The sequence below is a fragment of the Equus przewalskii genome, unplaced genomic scaffold (genome assembly GCF_037783145.1).
Source record: "Equus przewalskii isolate Varuska unplaced genomic scaffold, EquPr2 contig_9514, whole genome shotgun sequence".
NCBI lineage: Eukaryota > Metazoa > Chordata > Mammalia > Perissodactyla > Equidae > Equus > Equus przewalskii.
Window position 1 is genome coordinate 151 of NW_027228290.1, and position 13,196 is coordinate 13,346.

The 13,196-nt window shown below is 44.2% G+C and overlaps 1 protein-coding gene across 1 annotated transcript; it reads left to right on the forward strand.

Moving 5' to 3' along the window:
• Positions 1-1,721: 1,721 nt before the first annotated feature.
• Positions 1,722-10,512, forward strand: LOC103544975 (uncharacterized). The gene is made up of 4 exons (XM_070606866.1): positions 1,722-2,426; positions 5,382-5,796; positions 6,285-6,361; positions 8,308-10,512. The coding sequence occupies exon 1, from the start codon at positions 1,722-1,724 to the stop codon at positions 2,325-2,327; it is 606 nt and encodes a 201-aa protein (XP_070462967.1). The 3' UTR covers positions 2,328-2,426; positions 5,382-5,796; positions 6,285-6,361; positions 8,308-10,512.
• The last annotated feature ends 2,684 nt before the right edge of the window (positions 10,513-13,196 follow it).

The following is a 13,196-nucleotide window of genomic DNA, read 5'->3' on the forward strand; positions in this document are numbered from 1 at the left end:
GTGATCAATACAGCGCTGCAGAAATGACAGTGTGTCACATCTGAGGCTGCAGCATAAAACACACTGAAGCTTCCTCCTTGTTCTCTTGGATTGTTCCCTCTCTAGGGGAAGCCATCCGCCATACCATGAGGATGCTCAAGCAGCCCTGTGGAGAGATGTGGAGAGGGACCAACTTGTCAGCATCCATTACTCCCCATTCAGTGAGCCACCTGGGGAGATCTTCCAGCCCCAATCAAATTTTGAACTCTAATTAATATGTGTGCTAAATGTTTGGGAGTGAATCCTACTGCTGTTTACAACCTACTTCAAAATACATTTAAAAAAAGATGGATTGATGGATGATAGTGGGATGGAACTGGCCAAGCAAGCACAGAAAAATGTTAGTGATGGAATCTAGGTGGTGGACTGTATTAGTTCATTGGGGCTGCCCTAGTAAAGTACCACAGATGGTGTTTAAACAGCAGAAACTTGTTTCTCACAATTCTGGACGCTGGAAGTCTAAGATCAAGGTGCTGGCAGGACTGGTTTCTCCTGAGTCTTGTCTCCTTGGATTGCAGATGATGACCCTCTTGCTGCCTCTTCACATAATCTTCCCTCTGTGCATGCGTGCCCCTGTCGTCTCTCGGTCTGTATGTCCTAATCTCCTCTTATAAGGACACTTGTCAAACTGGGTTAGGGTCCTCCAATGGCTGCATTTTACCTTAATTACTTAAAGTCCCAACCTTCAAATACAGTCACATACACATAATGAGGTATTAGGGATTTGGGCTTCAACACATGAATGCTGCGGGGACAGAATTCAGTCCTTAACATGAGTGTTCACTGTACAAATCTTTCACATTGTCTCCATGCTTGAACATTTTTCATAATAAAGTGGGCACGGGTTATGCGCTAAATCAGTAAAGAAGAAACGGATTGTAAACAAAAAAATCCTGTTGGAACCACCAGTTGGTCTGTGGAATAGGGATTATCATAGATTTAAATGTAAAAATTGAAGTTATAAATGTCCCAGAAGAAACCAAAGGAAAATATTTTATACATAATCTCAAAGGAGAGCCGGTCTTTTTTAAAGCAGAACACAAGAGGTAACAAAATTAATAGATTTGATTTCATTTAAAAAATCTGCATGGCAGCAACGTCTAGAGGCAAAGATAAAAAAGAAAAGAGGAAAATATTGGCAACTGGCCAAAAAAGCTAATTTGTTAATATTAAAGAACTCCTACCAGCCAGAAAAAGAAAAACTAAGAATTCACTAGAGACAGAGAAATGCGAATAGTTCACAGACAATACAGAATGCTCTTAATATAAGAGATGATTCTCAAATTCTCTCATCAAAACAAAAATCCGAAGTAAAACATAGTCCCTTTTTATTTATCAGATTAGGAACAGTTTTTGTTTGTTTAATATGTTGATGGAACATCGGAACATCAGGACATCAGGATGGGAGAAAGTGGAACTCAGGTACCACAATGAGGAGGAGGTAAGTTTGAACCACCTCTGCCCGCGGACACAAAGACCTGGCGAGACAGAGAGAGCCCAGCGGAGCCCAGGGCGAGGCGGGGAAAGGCGAAAGAGCCGAAATCTGCCAGCGAAATCAGAGAAAGCCGAAGCCAGGAGGAGAGAGCTGGTTCAGGCAACCACTGAGCCGAGGAGCGGCGCGGGGAGGCGGGGAGAGCCGAGGTTAGGCGGAAAGAGACGAAGATGAACGGAAAGAGACGAAGATGCGAAGAAAAGAGCGGAGGCCGGGCGGAAGGACCCGAGGCCTGGCGGGGAGAGCCGAGCGAAGCCGAAAAGCTGCGAGAAGTGGCGGAGAGAGCCGAGCCGAGGTTCCGTTGGGAAGAACGGAGAGGCCGTTGAGCGGTAGAGAGCGCGGAGGCTGGCGGCGCCGCACAGGCATGCCAAGGCGGGGACGGCGGAAAATGAAGGCGGCTGGGCTGGAAGGAGCCGTGGAGGACGAGCGCGGAGCTTTCCAGGCGCCCGAGCAGCCCCGAGCGCCCCTCGAAGAGGGTCGTGGTCGCCGGTCCCCCGCTACCCTCCTCCCCGCTCCTCCGGCCCCGCCGCTGCCCACGGTGCGGGGCGGTTTGGCCGGACAACGGCGTGTCCTCCGCCCACGACGAGGACGCGCGTCCCCACGGCTGGATCCTCCGGACTTGATGGCCCCGTTGAGTCTGGCGCTGATGTCCCCAGCGGGGACTGACCCCTTGGGGGTGCAGCCTCTGACTTGCGCTGAGCCCAACTACCCAACACGTGAGGAAGGCCGCTGGGGTGCAGTGACCGCGCTGGCTGACCGGGGGTCTGCGCAGAGGCCCCCCATCATCCAAGACTGAGGCTGGAATGCAAACTGTGGGCCCTTCCTGACCCTCTGCCCACTTCCGACACCAACGCCGGGTTCTCTTATTCATGGTTTTAATTGTGTGCAACAGAAGGTTTGTTACAATCGGGGCCTCTGGGAGGACAGGGACCTGGGCTTGGGGGTCCACTGAAGCTGCCTCTGTTAGCCGTTGTCCAAATCCGTTATCATTAGAGCGATGCTCCTGCCTCTGAGGTCAGGGTCTACCTGAGTGCTGGATTCATGGAACTGTACCCTGGCTGCAGAGGGGAGGCTGCAAATGGAAGTATCTGGCATTTTCTGCTTTTAGATTGGGAAGCTGGTGTTTTCTTCCCCCAGGATCATAAAGTGGGGGAAGCCCTCAGAGAAGATAGGAGTTCAGTGGGTGAGAAACCAAAAACGATGGCAGATGTCTCCTAGGAGACCCTGTACTTAAAGTTAAGAGGAACTACTGGAGACCCAACATGCCAGCAACTTTGGGAATTTCTGCTCTAATAGTTTCTATTAAAGTTGCTGCACCTAGAAAGCATGTGTTGGCCTTCACAATCTTCAGTGGGGTGGCCTCTACCCATCCCAATCTCTGGTTTTATGACCCTTCCTAAGGACTCGACGAGTGTTTATGTTGAAAAGACCTGGTGTCTAAGCAGGTCTGAGCTGACTGGATGGCAGAGAATAAGAAGGGTGATGGGAGACATTGGTCCAAGGTCACTGAAGGTGCAAGTGGGACCCACAAAAGGTGGACCAGAGGAACTCAGATGGCCATCAACTAATGAATGGGTAAACAAAATGTGATCCGTATATCCATACACTGTATCTTATTGGGCCATAACAGATGTGAAGGACGCTTGCTACAACATGGAGGAACCTTGAAGACCTATTGCGAAGTGAAAGAAGCTGGTCAAAGAAGACAGCATATATGATTCCGTTTATATGAAATGCCAAATTTAGGCAAATCTGTACAGACAGGAAGTGGGTTAGTGGTTTCTTAAGGCTAGAGAAGGGAGGCAGAAATGCAGCTGTAATCCTCGATTATTTCTATATGGTTCTGTTTACAAATTCTCTCTCTTTATTGATATTCTCTGTGAACTGAGATGTCATTCTCTTGATTTTCTTTAGTTCTTTATCACAGCTTTCAGGCAGCCCTTAGAGCATATATAAGACAGTTGTTTTAAAGTCTCGGTCTCTTAAGTCCAATGGCTGGGCTTCCTCAGGGACATTTGTCGATTTTCATTTTATTTCATATGAATGCACTATGCTTTCCTGTAGCTTCATATTGCCTGTAATTTTGTTGGAAACTCGACATTTGGCGTATTACAGTGTGGTCATTGTGAAGATCAGATTCTCCCCCTCCCCAGGTTTTGCTGTTGCTACTTTTGATGAGGTGTAATCCTCCTTTTGTTTAGTGAATTTTCAGCCTATTTTTACAAAGACCGTATTTCTTGATGTGAGTGGTCACTGAAGTCTCCTTTTGGTTATCTCAGAGATTTCTTTAAATGCAAGGATCCAAAAGAACACAGTTGAAAAACAAAAAGACCCAACTCTCCCAGTCTTCGTAGCTGGGCCCCCTGCGTCTCTTCCTTACACTTCACCACCTACTTGCATGGAGCCCACAAATCTGCCAGAGGTGTAAGCCCAGGGGCTTCTCAGTTCTTTTCTGAACACGCATCCGGCTCTGGGCATCCACATTGCACTCTGGCTCCCTGGGACATGCAGTGGCCCTTCTAACCCTTTATTAGCCAGAAAACTTCCTCCTCAGGTGTCTCCTTTCCAGATTTTTGGGTCCGTCTGTGGCTTGCCCCGGCCATCATCACTTGCCCAGGTGTCTCCCAGTAGCATAGACCTTTAAATCTTTCATCAGGTCGTGCCACCACCTGGAAAATCTTTTCAGCCTGAGGGGGAGAAATACCTGTCTGCTTCTGCTCTGGTCCCTCAGGGACCCGACAGACAGGTCACTGCCATCCAGTCACAATCACCCTGTTTTGAGAACCAGGTTGATGTCTGTCCCCTGGCACCAGGGAGCCATTCAAGGAGTCTGGGCTCCATCCTCACATCCTCCACTGAACCAGGGAACGGCAGTGTGTCTGCATTAACCAAAAATGCTGCAATGTTTTACCCAAATTCAGCCACCTCTTCCTTCATTCATCACTCCTCTGGTTGATGTGAGTTTTGTTATATGCCAGAGTTCTGGAACAGTTGATTCTGTCAGTTTGTCTAGCTGAATGGTTGCTTCAGTGGATAGACTGATTCTGTGAGCATGTTAGTCTGCCATTTTTGTTAACAGGACTGGGGAAATGTTTTGATATGTTACCATTGTCCTATTCTCCTTCATGTTCATTTTGTTGGTGGGTGGTTTTCCAAAATTCTTCTTTCAGCAGTGGCCCTGTAGCATCGTGGTTCAGTTCAGCTTTCTCCGTTTTGGCAGTCCAAGCTCATGGGTTCAGATCCTGGGTTTGGACCTGTACCACTTGTCAGCCATGCTGAGGTGATGACCCACTTACAAAGTGGAGGGAGATTGGCACAGATAGTAGCTCAGAGCTAAACTTTCTCAAGCAAAAAACAAAAGGAAGATTGGCAACACATGTTAGCTCAGGGCTAATCTTCCTCAGCAAAAAAAAAAAAGAAGAAGAAAAGAAAAGAAATTTTTTTCTTTCACTTTGTAAAATTTCTCTTCCATATGAATTTAAGAATCAACATAAGGGGGCTGGCCCCATGGCTGAGTGGTTATTTTCACGCACTCTGCTTCAGAGGCCCAGGGTTTCACTGGTTCAAATCCTGGGCATGGACCTAGCACTGCTTATCAAGCCGTGCTGAGGCAGTGTCCCGCATAGCAGAACTGGAAGGACCTACAGTTAGAATATACAACTATGTGCTGAGGAGCTTTGGGGAGAAGGAAAATCAAAAGAGATTGGCAACAGATGTTAGCTTAGGGCCAATCCTAAAAAAAAAAATCAACATCACAATTTCAAAAAAATTGTATTATGATTTTTAACTTTATTACTTTGAATCAAGTACTTTTGAGGAAGATGACTCTTCCAATATTATTATCATTCAGGTCTGCCTGAGCCATGAAGACTGTCTGTGTACTTTGTATGGCTGCTGCTGACGTCAGCCCTTCAGGTCCCACCAGGCACAAGAAGGTCACTTCCTGCGTGGATTTCTCCCATCCCCAGCTTGAGGGCAGAGGAGGTAGTGGGTTGCAAAATGTCTGCCAAAAGTCCCTGTCCACCCTGAACGTCGGACTGTGATCTTATTTGGAAACAGAGTCTTTGTAGATGTGATTAAAGACCTGAGGATGATGAGCTCATCCTGGATATCGGGTAGGGCCTGAGCTGAATGACTGGTGTCCTTATAAGAAGAGGAGAGGACACAGAGACATGGAGGGGAGAAGATCGTTTGAAAGACGGGGCAGAGGTCGTAGATCTGCTGCCACAAACCAAGGAGGCAGGAACCGCCAGGAGCTGTAGGAGGTAAGGGGGGATCTCTGCTGTTGGTAAACTGAGTCAATTGGAGGGCTGCCCCTTTGTTCTCGCTTAAACCATCAAAACTTAATAGTACCTTGTCTTAAAAATTGTAATTATCACGTGGCTTATGAGATGGATGTCCTGAAGAGCGTTGGCCATGCCAGATGCCATCATTTAAATTTCTCAGGTCCTCAGTTGTCACATGTTAAGTCTCCGTTTTTCAAGGTAACTCACTGAAATCATAGTCTACATCTAGGAATCAGTCAGAAATAATTTAAATATATGGGAGAGAAAACCCGACTAAAATTAACTTAAGGTAATATAACAGAATATAAGAAGAAAGAAAAGATTCAGTGAGGGAAGAAATCAGCTCATGTTAATGAGACTTGAGGAGTAGATTATGTCCAGGCACAGATACAGGCAGGATACAAGTGAGGGGGCAGGTCTTGTTCTGACCATCCCTCACGCCCACTCCTACCACGCTTTCTTCCCAGGTGGCCTCAAACCCTGTCAGCTGCTCCTGCCCTGTGACCTCACTCAGCTCCGCTTCCCAGAACTCCAGGTCTGGCAGGTAAGAACCCTGTGTGCCCCTGGCTCCTCCTCTGGTTCCATAAAGGGTCCTGTGCCTGGATCCTGTTGGACCAGAGAGGGCCATTCGACACTCCCTGTGCCAGGACTCGGGGTTTGGAATATGCGGATTAGCTGACACTGAGGCGTTAGAACACCCCAGTCCTAGGGTGGAGCCAGCCCCACAGCAAAGCCTTGGCTCTGGGAGGGAGCGGTCATTATGTTCAATCCGGAGGCCGCTGTCAAGAGGCACAAGGCACAGTTGCCCACCTCCACTCCCTCTCTGCCCTTCTGTTTCTCAATCCCTCTTTGACGCTCTAGAATCAGGCTTCTTTCCTCACCACTGCTAAAACTGCTCTATCTTAATCTTTCAAGGAAGTCCAGAAAATGCCAGATCCTTCCAAAACCACCTCAAGTCCTTTTCCTTCCTGAGCTAGGGAAAGAGTCCCCCCATCTCACATCTGTATCTTGCCACCTTTTTCCACCAAATATTGTTCATAACATGTTAATTGAATAATTACGTTGTGCCCTACACTGTGAGCGTATAATCAAGCAAAAAGGGGCTCATTCTGCTCGCTGCGATCTGGTGCCAATCAACTACAGACAAGCCAGTGGTTGAGAAGGAAAATTTAGACGATTAGCTAGCATAATTGGAAGATGGGAGACTAGTGTCCTGAAGAAGCATCTTAAAATCATACAGAATCTCGAGGCAGTTATATAGGAGAAATGGGCAAGGGAGGAGGGTTTAGTAATGTCAACCGTCTGGTGTGATGGACTTGAAGGCGCCTTGATATCCCTTTCTTCTGTCATTTCTGATGGGTACCAAGGCAGAGTTTTTCTTTCTGGAGATCGTCATGTTCCTGGGGAACTGAGAGAACAGAGTTGTCTTATCACAGCTGGGAGACACATGTAAGCAAGTGTCATGGAACTAGCAGGTCATGTATATCGCAAAGGCGAGAGGTGCTTAATCGTCTAGACTACGTGTGGGCTAGAACATATTCCCAGAGATGAGTGAGTCAGGGCCATAGTTCCAATATTGCTTCCTTTCCCTAACATGGCTTCCCTCCTGCTAACTTAAGATCTAGCTGTTACAAGTAAGAGGACAAGTTTCATTGACTTAGAACCTAGTGTCAGGGCGAAGGCAATGAGCCTGCTGCCAAGGTTCTCTCAGTGCAAAATGTTCTCAAAGGACATTTTCCTTCTTAACAACCTAAAGTTAACTATTTAAAAAACCACCCAGGTAATTTTAAGTAACAGATAAGGCTGTAACAGGTAGCCTAAGCGCTAATTAAATTATATAAAAATGTCTTATGTCTGAATTAGTATTTGGCAAAAATATGGAAGAAAAGGATGCGACATGTTAGAATGAGATATAAAAGCAAGTTTAATAAAATAAGATTTTTATGGAATCAAATTCATTTAATGTTAAAAAAAGCTCTTTACAGTTGGTATCATCTTTTCTTGAGCATAAATATTAGAAGAAAATATTATATCTAAAAACACTAAGTGATCCCTCAAGCTAAATTACCTCTGTCGAATTTAATATAAAAGTAAATAAAAATCACGGTAAACAGAAAGTGTGGAGTACCAGGACAAGTAAAGATCTTCTTTCTTGTCACACGAAACCCGATCTCTTACCCACCAGACCATCTACTCTTCACATTTTTGTCTTTCAAAAGAATTAATAAAGTACAATTTTAATATGACAAGGTGTCACAGTCCAGAGCAGGATTGACATTAAAAGAGGTGAGTGAAACTGAGGGCTGCTCACGGGAGCCACTTGCCCAGGGCTACACCTCTTGGCTTCTTCAGCACAAGCTTCTGTTTCCATTCAGTTCTCAGAACATCCTTCTTGGCTCCTCCCTCTCTGCCTCCCTGGCAAGCCTGTCTGCCCTCAGGGCCTCAGCCAGTCCCTCCCTTGGCTTTTTAACTTCCTGACTCTGTCTGCAGATATCTCCCTAAGTTACTGGCTGTGTACAAACCGACTGTGGGAGACAGAGACCTGCTCCTGGGATCATCTCTGCCCAATTTGAAGACTGTGCAGCAGTGGGCTCGGGGCTGGAGTGTAGAGACCCAGCATCATTGTGGCCCAGGGATTCCCCTGGATTATGAGGTGCAATTATTTTTAAGGTATTTGTGATATTGAAGACTTAAAAGTTCTCCCTCAGTGCTGCCGGCCTGGAGATGCTTCTGTCTCCTGGATGCACAGACTCGCTGGGGCTTCTGCCAGGTCTCCTGCCATTGACTGTACCTGACCTCATTGCCAGGATTGGAAGTTATCCTTGTGATTGGCCTCTGGAAATGCAGCTGGTGAGTCTTATAGGAAGGGCAGACCTTTCCCAATGAGTCCGCCCTTGGGAGTTGGCTAAATGGACTTGTCCTTTCTTCTCTGAAACCTGGGCCATCGTATTTCTTTTGAGCTTCCCCTTTGAAAACAAAGTGAAATGTGAACCTTGAATAAAATGAGGGATGCAGACTGCCAGCCAGGCAGAATGTTCTCAGCTCATTTGGATCTTCCACCCTCTTCTCTTCCTGGAGAAATGTGTCTCATGTTACTCTCTGCATCATAATCATCTGGATGGTTGTTAAAACTCAGATTTCTGGACTTCAACTCAACTAGGGTGCAGGTGGGGCCAAGAATTTGCACTTCTAAGTGGTCCCAGATGCTGCTGCTGCTGCTGGCACAGGCATCACACATGGAGAACTAGATTTGGGGACATCGAGCTGATAGGAGTCAAGGACAGAAAGCTCAGGTCATTACCCAGTGCCAACTCCAGACATTTCCCTCCACCACCCTCCTCTGAGGATGTTCCCTCTTCCCAACCTGTCACTGTCAACTACATACATGTTGGTACCCCCCACCCACTGTCATTTGCATACAGAGATCACAGGCATCTTTGTATCCCCAAATTTCAGGTCTTCAGCGTCTCTTTGTGCTCTGCCGTAGGCACACGGTCTCCTAGTTTTCACGGCTCCTTTAGTGCCTCATCTCCAGTGAAATCACACACCTCTCAGCCCTTACATGCTCCACTCCACTTCCACACCCAAGTCCCATCTTCACTCTGATATTCTCCTGTTCATAAATAAGTAACTCAGACCCACCGCATTCCCATCACACAGACCCATCCCCAGTAAACAACCATCTTTCCTCCCCGACTCTCTTCCTTCTCTCTTCCAACTCTCCTTGTTAATCTCAGCTCCACCATCTGACCTAACACAACAATTGATGCTCCTTAGAAGTCAATCTTGCTCTCACATTTATTCCACATTCACACCCCCTTCCCATCCATTTTCCTGGCTTCACATACCATTAGTGCACTAGAAATGCCTATAGAATTAGCATAGACCCTACTTCAACCCTGAGACCCAAATACTCATCTGCCCACTCCCTACACCAGTGACAAATCTCAACTCACATTGAGCAGGTGCCAAGTTGAACCAACCAGTTCTCCAAATAATTCACCCCTCTGTCAAGGTCCCCTAAACTTACTTGTTGGTACTAATTTCCTGTCTACCCCTGAGTGTCATTCTGGACACCCTGCCACCCCACACTCATATATCAGTGAGCAATCCATCCACCCTCCTGAATCCACCTACAGATTCTCAACTTTTGAATAATTCTTGAGCACCTTTCAGATTTCCTACAAAATACCATCTCCACAGAGTGCCCTTCCCTGATCCAGCAATCAAAATAATATTACATGTTCTCTGTGTTAATGTTTTTAATTGTATGTGTATTATTATCTGTTTCTTTCGTACTGTTTTCCTCACTAAATTGGATACTCCATGAAGTGAAGACTAGTGTCGACGTTAATATTTTGCACTGCTGTATTCACTTCTTGCTTTGACCTTAGAAGGTGCAGATATATCTATTGAAAGAAATTATTCAAACTCAAAAATTCCTTTCTAAGTTTTTCAAACAAATTCACTCAATTAGAATTGAAGAATGACGTAATCTTTTTTGTGGTGTATTGCAAAAAATTATCAGTAAGATAGCACATCCCTTCTCTCTGTAATCCATTATAAGACTCTACTCCCAAAAATCTGTTAAAAAGGTAAACCTAATCAGTACACCTTTCCTTTTAAGCCCCTCATTTCTGTCTTCAGAAGATATTTTTTTAAAGTAAAACCATAAATCTCACTTCATTCCTGTTGTCCTGCTGTAATTATTGACGCCACTTCATTCCCCCACATGTCCCAGTTTGGAGGGAAAATTATTTGACCCTTCCATTTATAGAGCACCTATTATCTGCCGAGTTATGCACTAAAACCCATGATCCAGAATTTAACTTAACGATATCCCCGCCTCTGTTTATTTTAATCTCGGTGAGAGGAAAGAGTTAATAAACATAGTAATGAGTGTCTAATATAGTGTTAGGTGTAACCAGCTCCTGGTAAACAGTAAGGCTGACACAAAGATAGAGAGAGCAAGAGGGAGGGATGGAGGAAGAGAGACAAGGAGGGAAGAAGGGAGAAAGAAATTCACTAAAAGCATTGATGAGGACGAGATTAGGGAAGGACTCACTGATGACCTGATGTTGGAGTACAGAACTGATTTTTAAAAAAAAAAAAAAGACCGAGCACATTGTGGGTTAACAATTTTCTGGAAAGGTGAACAATTGAAACAGTGCAGGGCTTAATACTACTTCCATTTCCTAGTGATGCTGTTAAAGACAAAACAAAACAAACGTCTGGCCTATTATCCCAGGAAAACTCCCTATACAAAAAAGTAGGGTGCCCTGAACGTGACTTAACGAACATTAACACCTAGAAATAACTTTCAATAAGATAGCTCCTTATTTTAAAGAGCTTCTGTCTGCTGACTTAAAGAGCTTCCACAGAAGAACAGAGTATACACATGGACACTCTTGCCGTCCGTGTGGATTCCACACTCACCGGAGTAGGCTGGCTGGGAAACCAGGTGGATGCAGGTGTCTCCAGGGCTGCAGACTCGTCCTGCTGACCCCACTCCTGATGTGCAGACAGCCTGTGGCTTGCTGGAGAAGGCAGTGACTTCTGCCTCTGATTCCCCTTCTATCAAGGAAGAGATTGGATAACCCAATCAGGGGATAATCCAGAGGAGACATCCTGTCTCTTCTCAACGGGATTTGAGAAATGCCTAAATCTTTATACTGAAACACAAAAATGTCAGGTTATTGACACTGTCAGATACTGTTCATAAATGGAAAAATTTTAATACAGTTGTGTGTGGGGAGGTGGTATTTGCAGTTTCTATCAGTATTTTGATGTTTCCTTTTTCTCCCACTATGGATACCTTCTATAAAAACAGGAATAGAAGTTTCTATGTACAAAGATGTACATACAACTTACATTTTTATAGGAAACAATTGGAGACTGTTTAAATGATCGTCAATAAAAGAATGTCCAAAGTTTATTAATATATCTCTAGAACATATCACACAGCCATTAAAAAGAAATTAATATTTTGTGCATTTACATTTCACCTAATTACCAGTAAATTTGAGATGATTCTAAGCAATTTAGTCTTTCCTTTCCCTTTGATCTAAATAATGAATGTTCCTTTACTCTCTTTACTTCACTGGCTTTGATTTAATCCATTTATTATTCCATTATTTCCTCTATAAACTGCTTAATTGCAATCATATAGAAATCTTGGTTTAATTGCACTAATGGTTAAATCATGGATCCTTAATATAATTAATACAAATAATTACTTTTACCACCTCCCACCAATTCTAATACCGTAAACAATTTCAATTTTATTTTGAACCTTCCCCACTTTTGCATTACTGTTGTCATCCATTTTAGTTCTACGTGTATTTTAATCTCCATGAGGGTTTCTACAATGGCATCATAAAACAAAATTCATGTGTATTTATTTATAGATTATCCTTTACTTTCCTTTTATTGCTTCCTGCATTCCTGGTTCTCAATCTGGGATTATTTTCCTTTGGACTTAGTAACTCACTCTAGTATTTTGTCTAATTCAAGGCTGCTAACAGTGAAAAGTTTCACTCTAAGTTTTCCTAAGACATCATTATTTGGTGCACTGTTGCGGCTGGATACGGAATTCTGTTTTGACATGAGATTTGTTTTAGCGTTTTAAAAATGGTGCTCTGGTGATGTCTATCTTATTTTATCTATGGTTAGAAATCACCAATTATCCTTTTCCTTGCTTATTTGGCCTCTATAGTCTCTAAAGTCCTTTACATTAATTTTGGTTTCCGGACTATATTATAGCTCCTTAATAGTTCCTGTGTATTCACTCTGCTTAAAGAATGTTGAATTAATTGAATCTGTGGGTTGATGTCTTTCACCGTCTTGGAACAGGCTTGTGCATTTTCATTTCTGATATCAATTCCTGCCCACATTCTGTCTACTCCCCTTTTGATCACACGTGTCTTGTAATTCTACGCTGAATTTTCCAATGTCTTTCTCCCTGTGGTTTTCTTGGGAAATTTGCTCTTGAACTGTCTTCCATATCAGTAAACCAGCCTTTTGCTGGATTCAATTCCTTCTTAATTTTAGTTCTAACATAAACACAATACATAGATTGAATTTTTTAAATGAGAGAGAGCAGAGCATTTTCACAATGAGGAGAAAATGTTTTCCTTTTGATACAATAAAAGTCAAAGAGGGGTCAGACCCGTGGTGTAGTGGTTAAGTTCAGTGCAGTCCACTTTGAGCTCAGGTACATGGACTCAGATCCCAGTCATTGACCTACACCACTCATCAGCCATGTTCTGGCAGCAACCCACATACAAAATAGGAGAAGATTGGTACAGATGTTAGCTCAGGGCTCATCTTCCTTGAGCAAAAAAAGAGGAAGATTGGTAACAGATGTTTACTCAGGGCAA